Source organism: Oncorhynchus tshawytscha, linkage group LG15, assembly GCF_018296145.1.
Source record: "Oncorhynchus tshawytscha isolate Ot180627B linkage group LG15, Otsh_v2.0, whole genome shotgun sequence".
Classification (NCBI taxonomy): Eukaryota; Metazoa; Chordata; class Actinopteri; order Salmoniformes; family Salmonidae; genus Oncorhynchus; species Oncorhynchus tshawytscha.
In genome coordinates, this window is record NC_056443.1 from 38,387,675 (window position 1) to 38,403,932 (window position 16,258).

Consider the following 16,258-nt stretch of genomic DNA (forward strand, 5'->3'; position numbering starts at 1 on the left):
AACAGCACCGTCGGGTTCATAGAGAAACAGCACCGTCGGGTTCATAGAGAAACAGCACCGTCGGGTTCATAGAGAAACAGCACCGCACCGTCGGGTTCATAGAGAAACAGCACCGTCGGGTTCATAGAGAAACAGAGAAACAGCACCGTCGGGTTCATAGAGAAACAGCAGAGAGAAACAGCACCGTCGGGGTGGAAACAGCACCGGGTTCATAGAGAAACAGCACCGTCGGGTTCATAGAGAAACAGCACCGTCTGGTTCATAGAGAAACAGCACCGTCGGGTTCATATGAGAAACAGCACCGTCGGGTTCATAGAGAAACAGCACCGTCGGGTTCATTGGGAAACAGCACCGTGGGGTTCATTGGGAAACAGCACCGTGGGGTTCATTGGGAAACAGCACCGTCGGGTTCATTCGTGGGGTTCATAGAGAAACAGCACCGTCGGGTTCATTGGGAAACAGCACCGTGGGGTTCATTGGGAAACAGCACCGTGGGGTTCATTGGGAAACAGCACCGTGGGGTTCATTGGGAAACAGCACCGTCGGGTTCATAGAGAAACAGCACCGTCGGGTTCATAGAGAAACAGCACCGTCGGGTTCATAGAGAAGCAGCACCGTCGGGTTCATAGAGAAACAGCACCGTCGGGTTCATAGAGAAACAGCACCGTGGGGTTCATTGGGAAACAGCACCGTCGGGTTCATAGAGAAACAGCACCGTGGGGTTCATTGGGAAACAGCACCGTCGGGTTCATAGGGAAACAGCACCGTGGGGTTCATAGAGAAACAGCACCGTCGGGTTGTGCTGCTGTCACGGTGTTACCACTGTCAGGTCCTGACCCGTCTTCATCCACCTCTGAGATCAGGAGTCTCTTCTGCCTTTTTAAAGTTTGGGTCTGTTCATTGGGGAAAAGGAAACATCATTATTTATACTGATCTAGTGCAACATTTGTCTTTATCCAAGGACTCTATAAATGGACATTTTACCCAGTTGGGTTTATAACCTTCTGAGCCAGACATGGACAAACCTATGTGGGCTACAACGTTGTGTAAACGCAGCCATAGGGAACAAGCAACCCAATTCTGATAATTGTTTCCACTAAATTGGTCTTTTGACCAATCAGATCAGCTCTTTCGCCAATAAATTGGGCAAAAGATCCAAATTGGGCTGCCTGCGTAAACGCAGCTCAATGGACCCTTTACCATTTTTAATGGGCTGCAGTTGACGTAAAGTAACCTTTTTCGCTTTTATAAATCATTATTAATTTCATTTGAAAGACCATTCAGAATAAATTCAAGACTATGTCAATTTGAATTTTTCTGGTCAGTCTGTAACAAACCGAGTTAGCCAGCTCAATAACTAAACAAGGTATTTATTTTCAGTTTTTAATTAGTTAGTTAGTTATTAGAACGTTTATAGTTTAACATTTTGTTTTCAGGCTTTTTACTTTTTACAAAACTATAACAACCTTTATTAAATTAAACATTCCACAAATAATACAATAATGTCCCAAGCGATTCATCAGTTGAAAACAGCAGTCATCAGTCCTGTCAAATTGTCTTTACCTCCGTACAAACATGGCAGGAAATCAACATCCGACGAAATACAGCGATTAACCGACGACTAAGAAGTTTACACTCAAACAACGAAATAAACTCAGCGGTTCAAACACGACTCTCCTATACTACTAAACTTGTTCAACAACCATTTGTTAACGTTAGCTTCCATGCAAAACCAGCTGAGGTTAGCGCAACAGGGCCGGCTTTGGGTTGAGCGTGGCTGGCTAGTTAGTTATCTAGACACATAATATGGGGGGTGGGTGATAAATTAGGTACAGATCGTATAGAGTCTGCAGCCAGGCAGCAGCGGAACATACTGTAACGACCCTGGGTTTATAACTACCAACACGGATTAGTCACCGAACAACACGGAACAAACATTACATTAAGTAGGTTCCACTTACCGGTCGAGTCACTCTGTAGATGTCCAGCTCCTGTAGTCTTGCATGGACATGATGTAGATACAATCCCACCGTTTATACTGTACAATCTATGGTTTAACGCCTGAATACCCCCCCCCCAGCACGCACTAGACAGGCTTTCAGGCAAACACAAAAAAAGTTGCCCAGTTCAACTCAGCATATTTGCAGAGGAATTTCACAAGCATTATAGGACACGTTTTCTCAGTTAAAACCCACACAAACATGTTGACCAGTTTATTTTAGCTTCCCCACATTTCATTAGTTGCCGTCTTTTAACAGTTAATTAAAACAGTATTCAGGTTCGTTCTGGGTCCCTCACATACATGACCCAGTAGTCCCAGAGACAATCCCTGACCATATTCACAGCAGATAGCCCATTTTACAACCCATTTAGAGATGGTAAAGTAACCATTTGGTACCATATGTTGTAGCCCAGTTGGTATGCCCGACTCAAGTTTTACATTTAAATGTCAAGTAAAGTAACTATATAGTCCACTACCTTACCAGGGCCCTATTCCCTAAATATAGTCCACTACCTTACCAGGGCCCTATTCCCTATATATAGTCCACTACATTACCAGGGCCATATTCTCTATATATAGTCCACTACCTTACCAGGGCCCTATATAGTCCACTACCTTACCAGGGCCCTATTCCCCATATGTAGTCCACTACCTTACCAGGGCCCTATTCCCTATATATAGTCCACTATCTTACCAGGGCCCTATTCCCTATATATAGTCCACTACATTACCAGGGCCATATTCTCTATAGTCCACTACCTTACCAGGGCCCTATATAGTCCACTACCCCAGGGCCCTATTCCCCATATGTAGTCCACTACCTTACCAGGGCCCTATTCCCTATATATAGTCCACTACCTTACCAGGGCCCTATTCCCTATATATAGTCCACTACCTTTCCAGGGCCCTATATAGTCCACTACCTTACCAGGGCCCTATATAGTCCACTACCTTACCAGGGCCCTATGTAGTCCACTACCTTACCAGGGCCCTATTCCCTATATATAGTCCACTACCTTACCAGGGCCCTATTCCTATATATAGTCCACTACCTTACCAGGGCCCTATATAGTCCACTACATTACCAGGGCCCTATTCTATATATATAGTCCACTACCTTACCAGGGCCCTATATAGTCCACTACCTTACCAGGGCCCTATTCCCTATATATAGTCCACTACCTTACCAGGGCCCTATTCCCTATATATAGTCCACTACATTACCAGGGCCATATTCTCTATATATAGTCCACTACCTTACCAGGGCCCTATTCCCTATATATAGTCCACTACCTTACCAGGGCCCTATTCCCTATATATAGTCCACTACCTTACCAGGGCCCTATTCCCTATATATAGTCCACTACATTACCAGGGCCCTATTCTCTATATATAGTCCACTACCTTACCAGGGCCCTATTCCCCATATGTAGTCCACTACCTTACCAGGAACCTATTCCCTATATATAGTCCACTACCTTACCAGGGTCATATATAGTCCACTACCTTACCAGGGCATTATTCCCTATATATAGTTCACTACCTTACCAGGGCCCTATTCCCAATATATAGTCCACTACATTACCAGGGCCATATTCTCTATATATAGTCCACTACCTTACCAGGGCCCTATATAGTCCACTACCTTACCAGGGCCCTATTCCCCATATGTAGTCCACTACCTTACCAGGGCCCTATTCCCTATATATAGTCCACTACCTTACCAGGGCCCTATTCCCCATATGTAGTCCACTACCTTACCAGGGCCCTATTCCCTATATATAGTCCACTACCTTACCAGGGCCCTATTCCCTATATATAGTCCACTACCTTACCAGGGCCCTATTCCCTATATATAGTCCACTACCTTACCAGGGCCCTATTCCCTATATATAGTCCACTACCTTACCAGGGCCCTATTCCCTATATATAGTCCACTACCTTACCAGGGCCCTATTCCCTATATATAGTCCACTACCTTACCAGGGCCCTATTCCCTATATATAGTCCACTACCTTACCAGGGCCCTATTCCCTATATATAGTCCACTACCTTACCAGGGCCCTATTCCCTATATATAGTTCACTACATTACCAGGGCCCTATTCCCTATATATAGTCCACTACCTTACCAGGGCCCTATTCCCTATATATAGTCCACTACTTACCAGGGCCCTATTCCCTATATATAGTCCACTACCTTACCAGGGCCCTATTCCCTATATATAGTCCACTACCTTACCAGGGCCCTATTCCCTATATATAGTCCACTACATTACCAGGGCCCTATTCCCTATATATAGTCCACTACCTTACCAGGGCCCTATTCCCTATATATAGTCCACTACATTACCAGGGCCCTATTCCCTATATATAGTCCACTACCTTACCAGGGCCCACATGTAGCAAGTGTCAAAATACAGTAGTGAAAATACAGTAGTGAAAATACAGTACGCTGCATCTCAAAATGATCAAACGTAACAAAATAAAATAAATTTATTGTCAAATGTGATTTTATTTGTTTTTTTTCCTGCAGAAAGATAGTTTCATTCAAGAGTCCATTTTGTAGAAGACAACAGGTTTCAAATCAAACCACGTTAAACAACCTCAGCATATTCAAATGGTGTGTGTGTGTGTGTGACTGTGTGTGTGTGTGTGTGTGGGGCAGTTCATGTAAGTGTGTGTCCAGGTGATCAGTCAGTGCTGTATACCGTGTTAGTGTATAGGCCCCTCCTGATCATGCCTGGCCGATACAGGCCCCTCCTGATCATGCCTGGCCGATACAGGCCCCTCCTGATCATGCCTGGCCGATACAGGCCCCCCTGATCATGCCTGGCCGATACAGGCCCCTCCTGATCATGCCTGGCCGATACAGGCCCCTCCTGATCATGCCTGGCCGATACAGGCCCCTCCTGGTCATGCCTGGCCGATACAGGCCCCTCCTGGTCATGCCTGGCCGATACAGGCCCCTCCTGGTCATGCCTGGCCGATACAGGCCCCTCCTGATCATGCCTGGCCGATACAGGCCCCTCCTGATCATGCCTGGCCGATACAGGCCCCTCCTGATCATGCCTGGCCGATACAGGCCCCTCCTGATCATGCCTGGCCGATACAGGCCCCTCCTGATCATGCCTGGCCGATACAGGCCCCTCCTGATCATGCCTGGCCGATACAGGCCCCTCCTGATCATGCCTGGCCGATACAGGCCCCTCCTGGTCATGCCTGGCCGATACAGGCCCTTCCTGGTCATGCCTGGCCGATACAGGCCCCTCCTGATCATGCCTGGCCGATACATGCCCCTCCTGATCATGCCTGGCCGATACAGGCCCCTCCTGATCATGCCTGGCCGATACAGGCCCCTCCTGATCATGCCTGGCCGATACAGGCCCCTCCTGATCATGCCTGGCCGATACAGATGACCCAGTGCTAGAAGGCAAGCGGGGATTTTCCACCGATATAGAGCCAGCTATGGGTGATGATAAAGGACTATTAGAATGGTGGACAATGGGTGATACTGCACTAGAGTCGTGATGTACAGGACCGGCAGAGTGACCTATAGGACCAGCAGAGTGACCTATAGGACCAGCAGAGTGACCTATAGGACCAGCAGAGTGACCTACAGGACCAGCAGAGTGACCTATAGGACCAGCAGAGTGACCTATAGGACCAGCAGAGTGACCTACAGGATCAGCAGAGTGACCTATAGGACCAGCAGAGTGACCTATAGGACCAGCAGAGTGACCTATAGGACCAGCAGAGTGACCTATAGGACCAGCAGAGTGACCTAAAGGACCAGCAGAGTGACCTATAGGACCAGCAGAGTGACCTATAGGACCAGCAGAGTGACCTATAGGACCAGCAGAGTGACCTATAGGACCAGCAGAGTGACCTACAGGACTAGCATAGTGACCTATAGGACCAGCAGAGTGACCTACAGGAGATATAGGACTGTCAGAGTGACCGAGAGGAGATCTAGGACTAGCAGGGTGACCTACAGGAGATATAGGACTAGCAGGGTGATCTACAGGAGATATAGGACTAGCAGGGTGACCTACAGGAGATATAGGACTAGCAGGATGACCTACAGGAGATATAGGACTAGCAGAGTGACTTACAGGAGATATAGAACTAGCAGAGTGACTTACAGGAGATATAGGACTAGCAGGGTGACCTACAGGAGATATAGGACTAGCAGGGAGACCTACAGGAGATATAGGACTAGCAGGGTGACCTACAGGAGATATAGGACTAGCAGGGTGACCTACAGGAGATATAGGACTAGCAGAGTGGTTGTCTGTGAATGATTCAGAACTCGGAGAGTGATTGGCTGAAGGTGAAACAGGGCTGTTGAAGTTAGTCTCTCCCTCAGAGGACCAGGGAGTCGGTGTGTTCTCTCTGGCCGGCCAGGCGTTCTCCCTGGCGTTCTCCCTTGCGTTCTCTCTGGCCAGCCTGGCGTTCTCCCTGGCGTTCTCTCTGGCGTTCTCTCTGGCCAGCCTGGCGTTCTCCCTGGCGTTCTCCCTGGCGTTCTCCCTGGCGTTCTCCCTGGCGTTCTCTCGGGCCAGCCTGGCGTTCTCCCTGGCGTTCTCCCTGGCGTTCTCCCTGTGGTCCGGTGTGGTTGAATTACGGCTGTGGTTAGGGTCTGGGTTCAGGTTAGGGAGTGTGATGTGTTCTAGGTCCTTTAGGATGGTCGCTAGGAGATGAGAGTCAGAGGTCGCGAACCCAGGGTCACAGGTAAGATTGACCTGGGGGAGAACATAACCGTCTGCGTCCTGGGGACGGTCGACCGCATTAGTGTTTGTGTTCAGAACGCGGTCCTTGACGGTGACAGAAACGTCAACCACACAGTCGTCATCGAGTTCCGTTTTATGGTCGATTCCGTCATTGTGGTCAAGGTCCGAGTTATGGTCCGAAACACTCAGAGAACGGTCGAGAACATCGACCGCAAAATCACTGATATCAACCCCCACGTCCAGGTTGTGGCCGCCTAGTGGAAGACCAGGCACGGTCAGAGAACGCTCAGAGAAATCCAGAGCGAGGTCATCTTCCAGACTGGTCGTTTGGACCGCGTGTTTGTTGTCACTGTCGCTGTCTATAGTGATGACCATGGGAGAGCGTTGGAGGGTGCGGTCGTGACGTTGTTTTCTCCGGTGTTTGCCGTCGCGTTTGTGGTTGTGTTTGGGTCGTATGGGGCTAGCAGTGGTCACGGTCATGCCTTCATAGATGATTTCGACACTGGGGCTGCGGGACTGACGTCTCCTCTTCTTCACACTGGGGACAGACGGACACAGAGTCAGAGATAACCTACCTAGAGAGAACACACTACAGGAGACATTTGTTAGGAATACAAACCAACAGTGGCCAAGTACCAAATAACAACCCTTTGGACCTCCAAGCCAGTTCCATTTTACATGGTTCCCTCTAAATCAGGGACTGATCGCAATTAAATATCACATTTATTCATTGTTCCCCTCTAAATCAGGGACTGATCGCAATTAAATATCACATTTATTCATTGTTCCCCTCTAAATCAGGGACTGATCGCAATTAAATATCACATTTATTCATTGTTCCCCTCTAAATCAGGGACTGATCGCAATTAAATATCAGGTAGAACAGAAAACCAGCAGGCTCTGGACCTCGTGGGGTCAGAGGTGAATACCCTGCCCTACATAGTGCACTAACCATAGGGCTCTGGTCTAAAGTAGTGCACTACCCATAGGGCTCTAGTCTAAAGTAGAACACTACCCATAGGGCTTTGGTCTAAAGTAGCACACTACCCACAGGGCTCTGGTCTAAAGTAGCGCACTACCCATAGGGCTTTGGTCTAAAGTAGCGCACTACCCATAGGGCTTTGGTCTAAAGTAGCGCACTACCCACAGGGCTTTGGTCTAAAGTAGGACACTACCCACAGGGCTCTGGTCTAAAGTAGTACACTACCCACAGGGCTCTGGTCTAAAGTAGTACACTACCCACAGGGCTCTGGTCTAAAGTAGCACACTACCCACAGGGCTCTGGTCTAAAGTAGCACACTACCCATAGGGCTTTGGTCTAAAGTAGCGCACTACCCACAGGGCTTTGGTCTAAAGTAGCACACTACCCACAGGGCTCTGGACTAAAGTAGCACACTACCCACAGGGCTCTGGTCTAAAGTAGCACACTACCCACAGGGCTCTGGTCTAAAGTAGTACACTACCCACAGGGCTCTGGTCTAAAGTAGCACACTACCCACAGGGCTCTGGTCTAAAGTAGCACACTACCCACAGGGCTCTGGTCTAAAGTAGCACACTACCCACAGGGCTCTGGTCTAAAGTAGCACACTACCCACAGGGCTCTGGTCTAAAGTAGCACACTACCCACAGGGCTCTGGTCTAAAGTAGCGCACTACCCACAGGGCTTTGGTCTAAAGTAGCAGACTACCCACAGGGCTCTGGTCTAAAGTAGTACACTACCCACAGGGCTCTGGTCTAAAGTAGCACACTACCCACAGGGCTCTGGTCTAAAGTAGTACTCTACCCACAGGGCTCTGGTCTAAAGTAGCACACTACCCACAGGGCTCTGGTCTAAATTAGCACACTACCCACAGGGCTCTGGTCTAAAGTAGTGCACTACCCACAGGGCTCTGGTCTAAAGTAGCACACTACCCACAGGGCTCTGGTCTAAAGTAGCACACTACCCACAGGGCTCTGGTCTAAAGTAGCACACTACCCACAGGGCTCTGGTCTAAAGTAGTACACTACCCACAGGGCTCTGGTCTAAAGTAGCACACTACCCACAGGGCTCTGGTCTAAAGTAGTACACTACCCACAGGGCTCTGGTCTAAAGTAGCACACTACCCACAGGGCTCTGGTCTAAAGTAGCGCACTACCCACAGGGCTCTGGTCTAAAGTAGCACACTACCCACAGGGCTCTGGTCTAAAGTAGCACACTACCCACAGGGCTCTGGTCTAAAGTAGCACACTACCCACAGGGCTCTGGTCTAAAGTAGCACACTACCCACAGGGCTCTGGTCTAAAGTAGCACACTACCCACAGGGCTCTGGTCTAAAGTAGCACACTACCCACAGGGCTCTGGTCTAAAGTAGGACACTACCCACAGGGCTCTGGTCTAAAGTAGCACACTACCCACAGGGCTCTGGTCTAAAGTAGCACACTACCCATAGGGCTCTGGTCTAAAGTAGCACACTACCCACAGGGCTCTGGTCTAAAGTAGCACACTACCCACAGGGCTCTGGTCTAAAGTAGCACACTACCCACAGGGCTCTGGTCTAAAGTAGCACACTACCCACAGGGCTCTGGTCTAAAGTAGCACACTACCCACAGGGCTCTGGTCTAAAGTAGCACACTACCCACAGGGCTCTGTCTAAAGTAGAACACTACCCACAGGGCTCTGGTCTAAAGTAGCACACTACCCACAGGGCTCTGGTCTAAAGTAGAACACTACCCACAGGGCTCTGTCTAAAGTAGAACACTACCCACAGGGCTCTGGTCTAAAGTAGAACACTACCCACAGGGCTCTGTCTAAAGTAGAACACTACCCACAGGGCTCTGGTCTAAAGTAGCACACTACCCACAGGGCTCTGTCTAAAGTAGCACACTACCCACAGGGCTCTGTCTAAAGTAGTACACTACCCACAGGGCTCTGGTCTAAAGTAGTACACTACCCACAGGGCTCTGGTCTAAAGTAGTACACTACCCACAGGGCTCTGGTCTAAAGTAGAACACTACCCACAGGGCTCTGGTCTAAAGTAGTACACTACCCACAGGGCTCTGGTCTAAAGTAGCACACTACCCACAGGGCTCTGGTCTAAAGTAGAACACTACCCACAGGGCTCTGGTCTAAAGTAGTGCACTACCCACAGGGCTCTGGTCTAAAGTAGCACACTACCCACAGGGCTCTGGTCTAAAGTAGCACACTACACATAGGGCTCTGGTCTAAAGTAGCACACTACCCACAGGGCTCTGGTCTAAAGTAGCACACTACCCACAGGGCTCTGGACTAAAGTAGCGCACTACCCACAGGGCTCTGGTCTAAAGTAGCACACTACCCACAGGGCTCTGGTCTAAAGTAGTACACTACCCACAGGGCTCTGGTCTAAAGTAGCACACTACCCACAGGGCTCTGGTCTAAAGTAGCACACTACCCACAGGGCTCTGGTCTAAAGTAGCACACTACCCACAGGGCTCTGGTCTAAAGTAGCACACTACCCACAGGGCTCTGGTCTAAAGTAGCACACTACCCACAGGGCTCTGGTCTAAAGTAGCGCACTACCCACAGGGCTCTGGTCTAAAGTAGCGCACTACCCACAGGGCTCTGGTCTAAAGTAGTGCCCTACCCACAGGGCTCTGGTCTAAAGTAGCACACTACCCACAGGGCTCTGGTCTAAAGTAGCACACTACCCACAGGGCTCTGGTCTAAAGTAGCACACTACCCACAGGGCTCTGGTCTAAAGTAGCACACTACCCACAGGGCTCTGGTCTAAAGTAGCACACTACCCACAGGGCTCTGGTCTAAAGTAGCACACTACCCACAGGGCTTTGGTCTAAAGTAGCACACTACCCACAGGGCTCTGGTCTAAAGTAGTACACTACCCACAGGGCTTTGGTCTAAAGTAGCACACTACCCACAGGGCTCTGGTCTAAAGTAGCGCACTACCCACAGGGCTCTGGTCTAAAGTAGCACACTACCCACAGGGCTCTGGTCTAAAGTAGTGCACTACCCACAGGGCTCTGGTCTAAAGTAGCACACTACCCACAGGGCTCTGGTCTAAAGTAGCACACTACCCACAGGGCTCTGGTCTAAAGTAGCACACTACCCACAGGGCTCTGGTCTAAAGTAGTACACTACCCACAGGGCTCTGGTCTAAAGTAGTGCCCTACCCACAGGGCTCTGGTCTAAAGTAGCACACTACCCACAGGGCTCTGGTCTAAAGTAGCACACTACCCACAGGGCTCTGGTCTAAAGTAGCACACTACCCACAGGGCTCTGGTCTAAAGTAGCACACTACCCACAGGGCTCTGGTCTAAAGTAGTACACTACCCACAGGGCTCTGGTCTAAAGTAGTGCCCTAGGTAGTGCCTTCAGAAAGACATCTTGACTTTCTTTCACATTGTTAGTTTACAGCCTTATTCTAAAATGGATTAAAACCATTTTCCCCTCAAAGCAAAAACAGGTTTTTCAAAATTGTTAATTTATTAAAAATAATAACTGAAATATCACATTTACATAAGTATTCAGACCCTTTACTCAGTAGTATAAGTATTCAGACCCTTTACTCAGTAGTATTCAGACCCTTTACTCAGTACTATAAGTATTCAGACCCTTTACTCAGTACTTTGTTGAAGCACCTTTGGCAGTGATTACAGCCTCCAGTCTTCTTGGCTATGACGCCACAAGCTTGGTACACCTGTATTTGGGGAGTTTCTCCCATTCTTCTCTGCAGATCCTCTTAAGTTCTGTCAGGTTGGATGGGGAGCGTCGCTGCACAGCTATTTTCAGGTCTCTCCAGAGATGTTCGATCGGGTTCAAGTCCGGGCTCTGACTGGGCCACTCAAGGACATTCAGAGACTTGTCCCGAAGCCACTCCTGCGTTGTCTTGGCTGTGTGCTTAGGGTCGTTGTCCTGTTTGAAGGTGAACCTTCGCCCCAGTTTGAGGTCCTGAGCGCTCTGTAGCAGGTTTTCATCAAGGATCTCTCTGTACTTTGCTCCGTTCATCTTCCCCTCGATCCTGCCGCTGAAAAACTTCCCCACAGCATGATGCTGCCACCACCATGCTTCACCATAGGGATCGTGCCATGTTTCCTCCAGATGTGAAGCTTGGCATTCAAGCCAAAGAGTTCAATCTTGGTTTCATCATACCAGAGATTCTTGTTTCTCATGGTCTGAGTGACTTTTGGCAAACTCCAAGCGGGCTGTCATGTGCCTTTTACTGAATAGTGGCTTCCGTCTGGCCACTCTACCAGAAAGGTCTGATTGGTGGAGTGCTGCAGAGATGGGAGAACCTTCCAGAAGGACACCCATGTTCACAGAAACTCTGGAGCTCTGTCAGAGTGACCATCAGGTTCTTGGTCACCTACCTGACCAAGGACCTTCTCCCCTGATTGCTCAGTTTGGCCAGGCAGCCAGCTCTAGGAAGAGTCTTGGTGGTTCCAAACATCTTCTATTTAAGAATGATGGAGGCCATTGTGTTCTTGGGGACCTTCAATGCTGCAGAAATGTTTTGGTACCCTTCCCCAGATCTGTGTCTCAACACAATGCTGTCTCTGAGCTCTAAGGACAATTCCTTCAACCTCATGTCTTGGTTTTTGCTCTGACATGCACTGTCAACTGTGGGACCTTATATAGACAGGTGTGTGCCTTTCCAAATCATGTCCAATCAATTGAATTTACCACAGGTGGACTCCAATCTGGTAGTAGAAACATCTCAAGGATGATCAATGGAAACAGGATGCACCTGAGCTCAATTTAGAGTCTCATAGCAAAGGGTCTGAATACTTACGGAAATAAGGTGTTTTAATTCAGTATTTTTTTAGCAAAAAATTTCTAAATAACCTGTTTCCGCTTTGTCATGAGGTATTTTGTGTAGATGAGGATGTTTTATTGAATCCATTTTAGAATAAGGCTGTAACGTAACAAAATGTGGAAAAAGTCAAGGGGCCTGAATACTTTCTGAATATAAGGAACACGGTAACATTTCTCCAGTATGTTATGGTATAGACTAGACCCTCTCCAAGACCCAGTCCTCCTCACCTCTCTTCCAGACTGCCTCTGCTCTTCCGGGGGCTAGCGGTGGCCTCTGTCCCGCCTCGCCCCCTCTCTCGCTCACCACCTCGCCCCTCTCTCGCTCACCCCTCGCCCCCTCTCTCGCTCACCCCTCGCCCCCTCTCTCGCTCACCCCCTCGCCCCCTCTCTCTCCGTGCAGAGCTGGATGGCTCCCAGGAAGGGTCTTCCAGACTGCCTCTGCTTTTCCGGGGGCTAGCGGTGGCCTCTGTCCCCCCTCGCCCCCTCTCTCTCCGTGCAGAGCCGGATGGCTCCCAGGAAGGGTCTTCCAGATGCCGTGTCTTATATTTCCTCTTCCCTCCCGGCTTGTCGGAGCGTGGGGAATGTCGGGAATGCTGTCTGTGTGCAGAGAGATGGGACAGGGAGCTGGAGGAAGAGAGGCTGTCAGAGGACCGGGAATGCCGGTGTTCCCCAGGAGATTCTGGTCCTCGCTGGCTACTCCGGGATAAGGACGGGGAATGGGATAGGACGCTGTTTTCCGGACTAAAGAATATTCCTGTGTTAGAATATTGGGACCTGGCTGGTTCATATGGAATCCTTTCTCTCGCTCTACCTCTGCTCCTCTCACTTCCTCCACTGGTCTCTCTCCTGTGCTCTCTGCTGTGTTGTCTATGGGAGCCTCTGTCGTGGGAGCCTCTGTCGTGGGAGCCTCTGTCGTGGGAGCCTCTGTCGTGGGAGCCTCTGTCGTGGGAGCCTCTGTCGTGGGAGCCTCTGTCGTGGGAGCCTCTGTCGTGGGAGCCTCTGTCGTGGGAGCCTCTGTCGTGGGAGCCTCTGTCGTGGGAGCCTCTGTCGTGGGAGCCTCTGTCGTGGGAGCCTCTGTCGTGGGAGCCTCTTCCTTTCTCCTGTCTCCTTTTCTCCCGCTCTCTCATCCGTCTCTTCCGGCGCCGTTCCTGGCTGCTGTCGTCGCTCCGTACGGACACGGGGCTCCGTGCTGACCAGCTCCGTTCAGAACTCCTGGACCGACCGGACCGCGACCAAACGCTCGCTGACCGATGTCTGCTTCTGGACCGCGATCCTGAACACGACCGCTCTCGCTGTCTGCCCTCCCTTCTCTCCCCTAGAGGGCAATAGAGGAGTCTCTCTTCTACCTGCTCTCTCTCTCTGTCTAGATGTCTTACTCCCAGTCCTCTCTCACCCCCTCCTCCCTGTCTCTCTCCCCCTCCTCCCTGTCTTTCTGTGCTGGTGTTTTTAAACAGAGACATGGGGGGAACTGGAATGGAGAGGGGAGGGACAACGAGAGAGAGAGGGGTTAACACTGTTTGTGGAACAGTCTCTTTCGTCTCCTGTTTCTCCCCCTCTTCGTCTGAGGGGTCAGAGGAGAGTTGGACCAGTTCAGGAGTTCTCTCAGCCATGGCTTTAACAAACCCTACTATCATACATTGTTCCCCCTCCTCTTCCTCTCCTCCCTCCTCAACCCTCTCTCCATTCCCTGCCGCTGTCATGTCCTGAGCAGGATTCTGATTAGCCCCCGCTGGACCAGAGTCCCTCCCCCCTGGGCTGATCGACAGCGGCATGGGGGATTGGGACGGCTCAGCTGTAGAGTAGGAGGGTCCTGGTGTTTCATCGTCCCAAGCAGATTGGCTCAGAGCGCTACTTCCTGCTACCGACACCGGTCGTCTCTCTCGTTCTCCCTCCGACCCTCCTTCCTCTTCCTAGAAAGACAGACAAACATATTCCTGAGGGGAAATATCTCCCTTCCTCTTCCTAGACAGACATATTCCTGAGGGGAAATATCTTACTTCCTCTTCCTAGATAGGAATATGTCTGAGGGGAAATATCTTACTTCCTCTTCCTAGACAGACATATTCCTGAGGGGAAATATCTTACTTCCTCTTCCTAGATAGGAATATGTCTGAGGGGAAATATCTTACTTCCTCTTCCTAGATAGGAATATGTCTGAGGGGAAATATCTTACTTCCTCTTCCTAGACAGACATTCCTGAGGGGAAATACACACCTTTTCCTCCTCAAATCAAAAGGACACAGCGTATTGTCCACAGTACAGTGACATGCTTACTCACCCACTCTTCTCTCAAGGGGTGAAACAACTATTTAAAAACCAGTAATAAAAAAAAAACCTCTTCATCCGAAATGGCGATGACAGAGTCGTCAGTGTCGCTGGATGATGATGTCATCCTGTCCTCGTAGGACGGCGCTGGAGGGTCGTAGATGGACAGCTGGTCGTACACTTCCATACTGAGAGGGGAACGTGCAAAACTGATCTGGGGGGGTGAGACACAAAGGTTAGTGAGGGTGTGAGTGAGTGAGTGTGTGATTGGTTTAGGGAGAGAGTGTGTGTGTGTGTGTGTGCGCGCGTGCGCGCGTGCGCTCACAAGCTCGTGAAGGAAGTGATCAGTCCTCGCCAGCAGGAAGGGACGGAGTTCGTCCTGGATGGCCCCACCCCCTCCCTCCATGTCGTGACGTGCGATTCGCGAGGTGATGATGCGTTGGACGATGTTGACCAATGAGCCATGGGCGCCGTACAGCACCGTCAGCTCCCGCTGTAACCAGGGTTCAAGGGTTAAAGGTCAAGGGTTAAAGGTCGAAGTTTCAATTAATCAAATATGCAGACTCAAAACACGCTCTGAAAGACTTGATACTAGCAGCAGCAAAGATGACTGGCCTCAAAACTTCCCCTCGGCCCTATAAAATCTAAGATGCAGAAAACCCCGACAGAATCACGGAAGCGAGACATTAAAACGGAATTCTACAATATTTTTTAATAAATGTATTGAACTCAGTAGGGAATCAACTAAATGTATTGAACTCAGTAGGGAATCAAATAAATGTATTGGAAATGAATTTGCCCAAGTTGATCATAAGACATGAACAGAACAGTGATACATATTCCCTGAATCTTTCTGATGAGGCAAACAGATTTCAGATTTTAATAGGTCCCTGTACGACAGTATTATTGTGATGCGTAATAAATCAGAACGTTCAGTCAATGTTTACACATGTTTAGTTTGCTGAAAAATAAACGCATGACAGTGAGAGGACGTTTTTCTTTGCTGAGTTTATAAGTATTCATCTACTATATCCTATTATGGTACTATATCGTACTATGGTCTACTATGGTACTATATCCTATTATGGTACTATATCCTATTATGGTACTATATCCTACTATGGTACTATATCCTATTATGGTACTATATCCTATTATGGTACTATATCCTGTTATGGTACTATATCCTACTATGGTACTATATCCTATTATGGTACTATATCCTATTATGGTACTATATCCTACTATGGTACTATATCCTGTTATGGTACTATATCCTACTATGGTACTATATCCTGTTATGGTACTATATCCTACTATGGTACTATATCCTACTATGGTACTATATCCTGTTATGGTACTATATCCTACTATGGTACTATATCCTGTTATGGTACGATATCCTACTATGGTACTATATCCTACTATGGTACTATATCCTGTTATTGTACTATATCCTACTATGGTACTCTAT

The 16,258-nt window shown here is 49.0% G+C and overlaps 1 protein-coding gene across 9 annotated transcripts in view; it reads right to left on the reverse strand.

Moving 5' to 3' along the window:
• Nucleotides 1-4,492: 4,492 nt before the first annotated feature.
• Nucleotides 4,493-16,258, reverse strand: part of LOC121839432 (E3 ubiquitin-protein ligase Topors-like) — a 67,247-nt gene continuing 55,481 nt past the window's right edge. For 4 of the 9 annotated variants that reach the window (XM_042298545.1, XM_042298544.1, XM_042298543.1 and 1 more), the window contains exons 6-9: nt 15,110-15,277; nt 14,855-14,998; nt 12,943-14,429; nt 4,493-7,272 (exon numbers count right to left, since the gene is read on the reverse strand). In XM_042298545.1, the coding sequence (XP_042154479.1) occupies nt 4,695-7,272; nt 12,943-14,429; nt 14,855-14,998; nt 15,110-15,277 (4,377 nt within the window). In that variant the 3' untranslated portion in view covers nt 4,493-4,694. Of the gene's footprint in view, nt 7,273-12,892; nt 14,430-14,854; nt 14,999-15,109; nt 15,278-16,258 lie in introns of all 9 variants that reach the window. The other 5 variants (XM_042298548.1, XM_042298546.1, XM_042298549.1 and 2 more) reach the window with 5 other exon arrangements.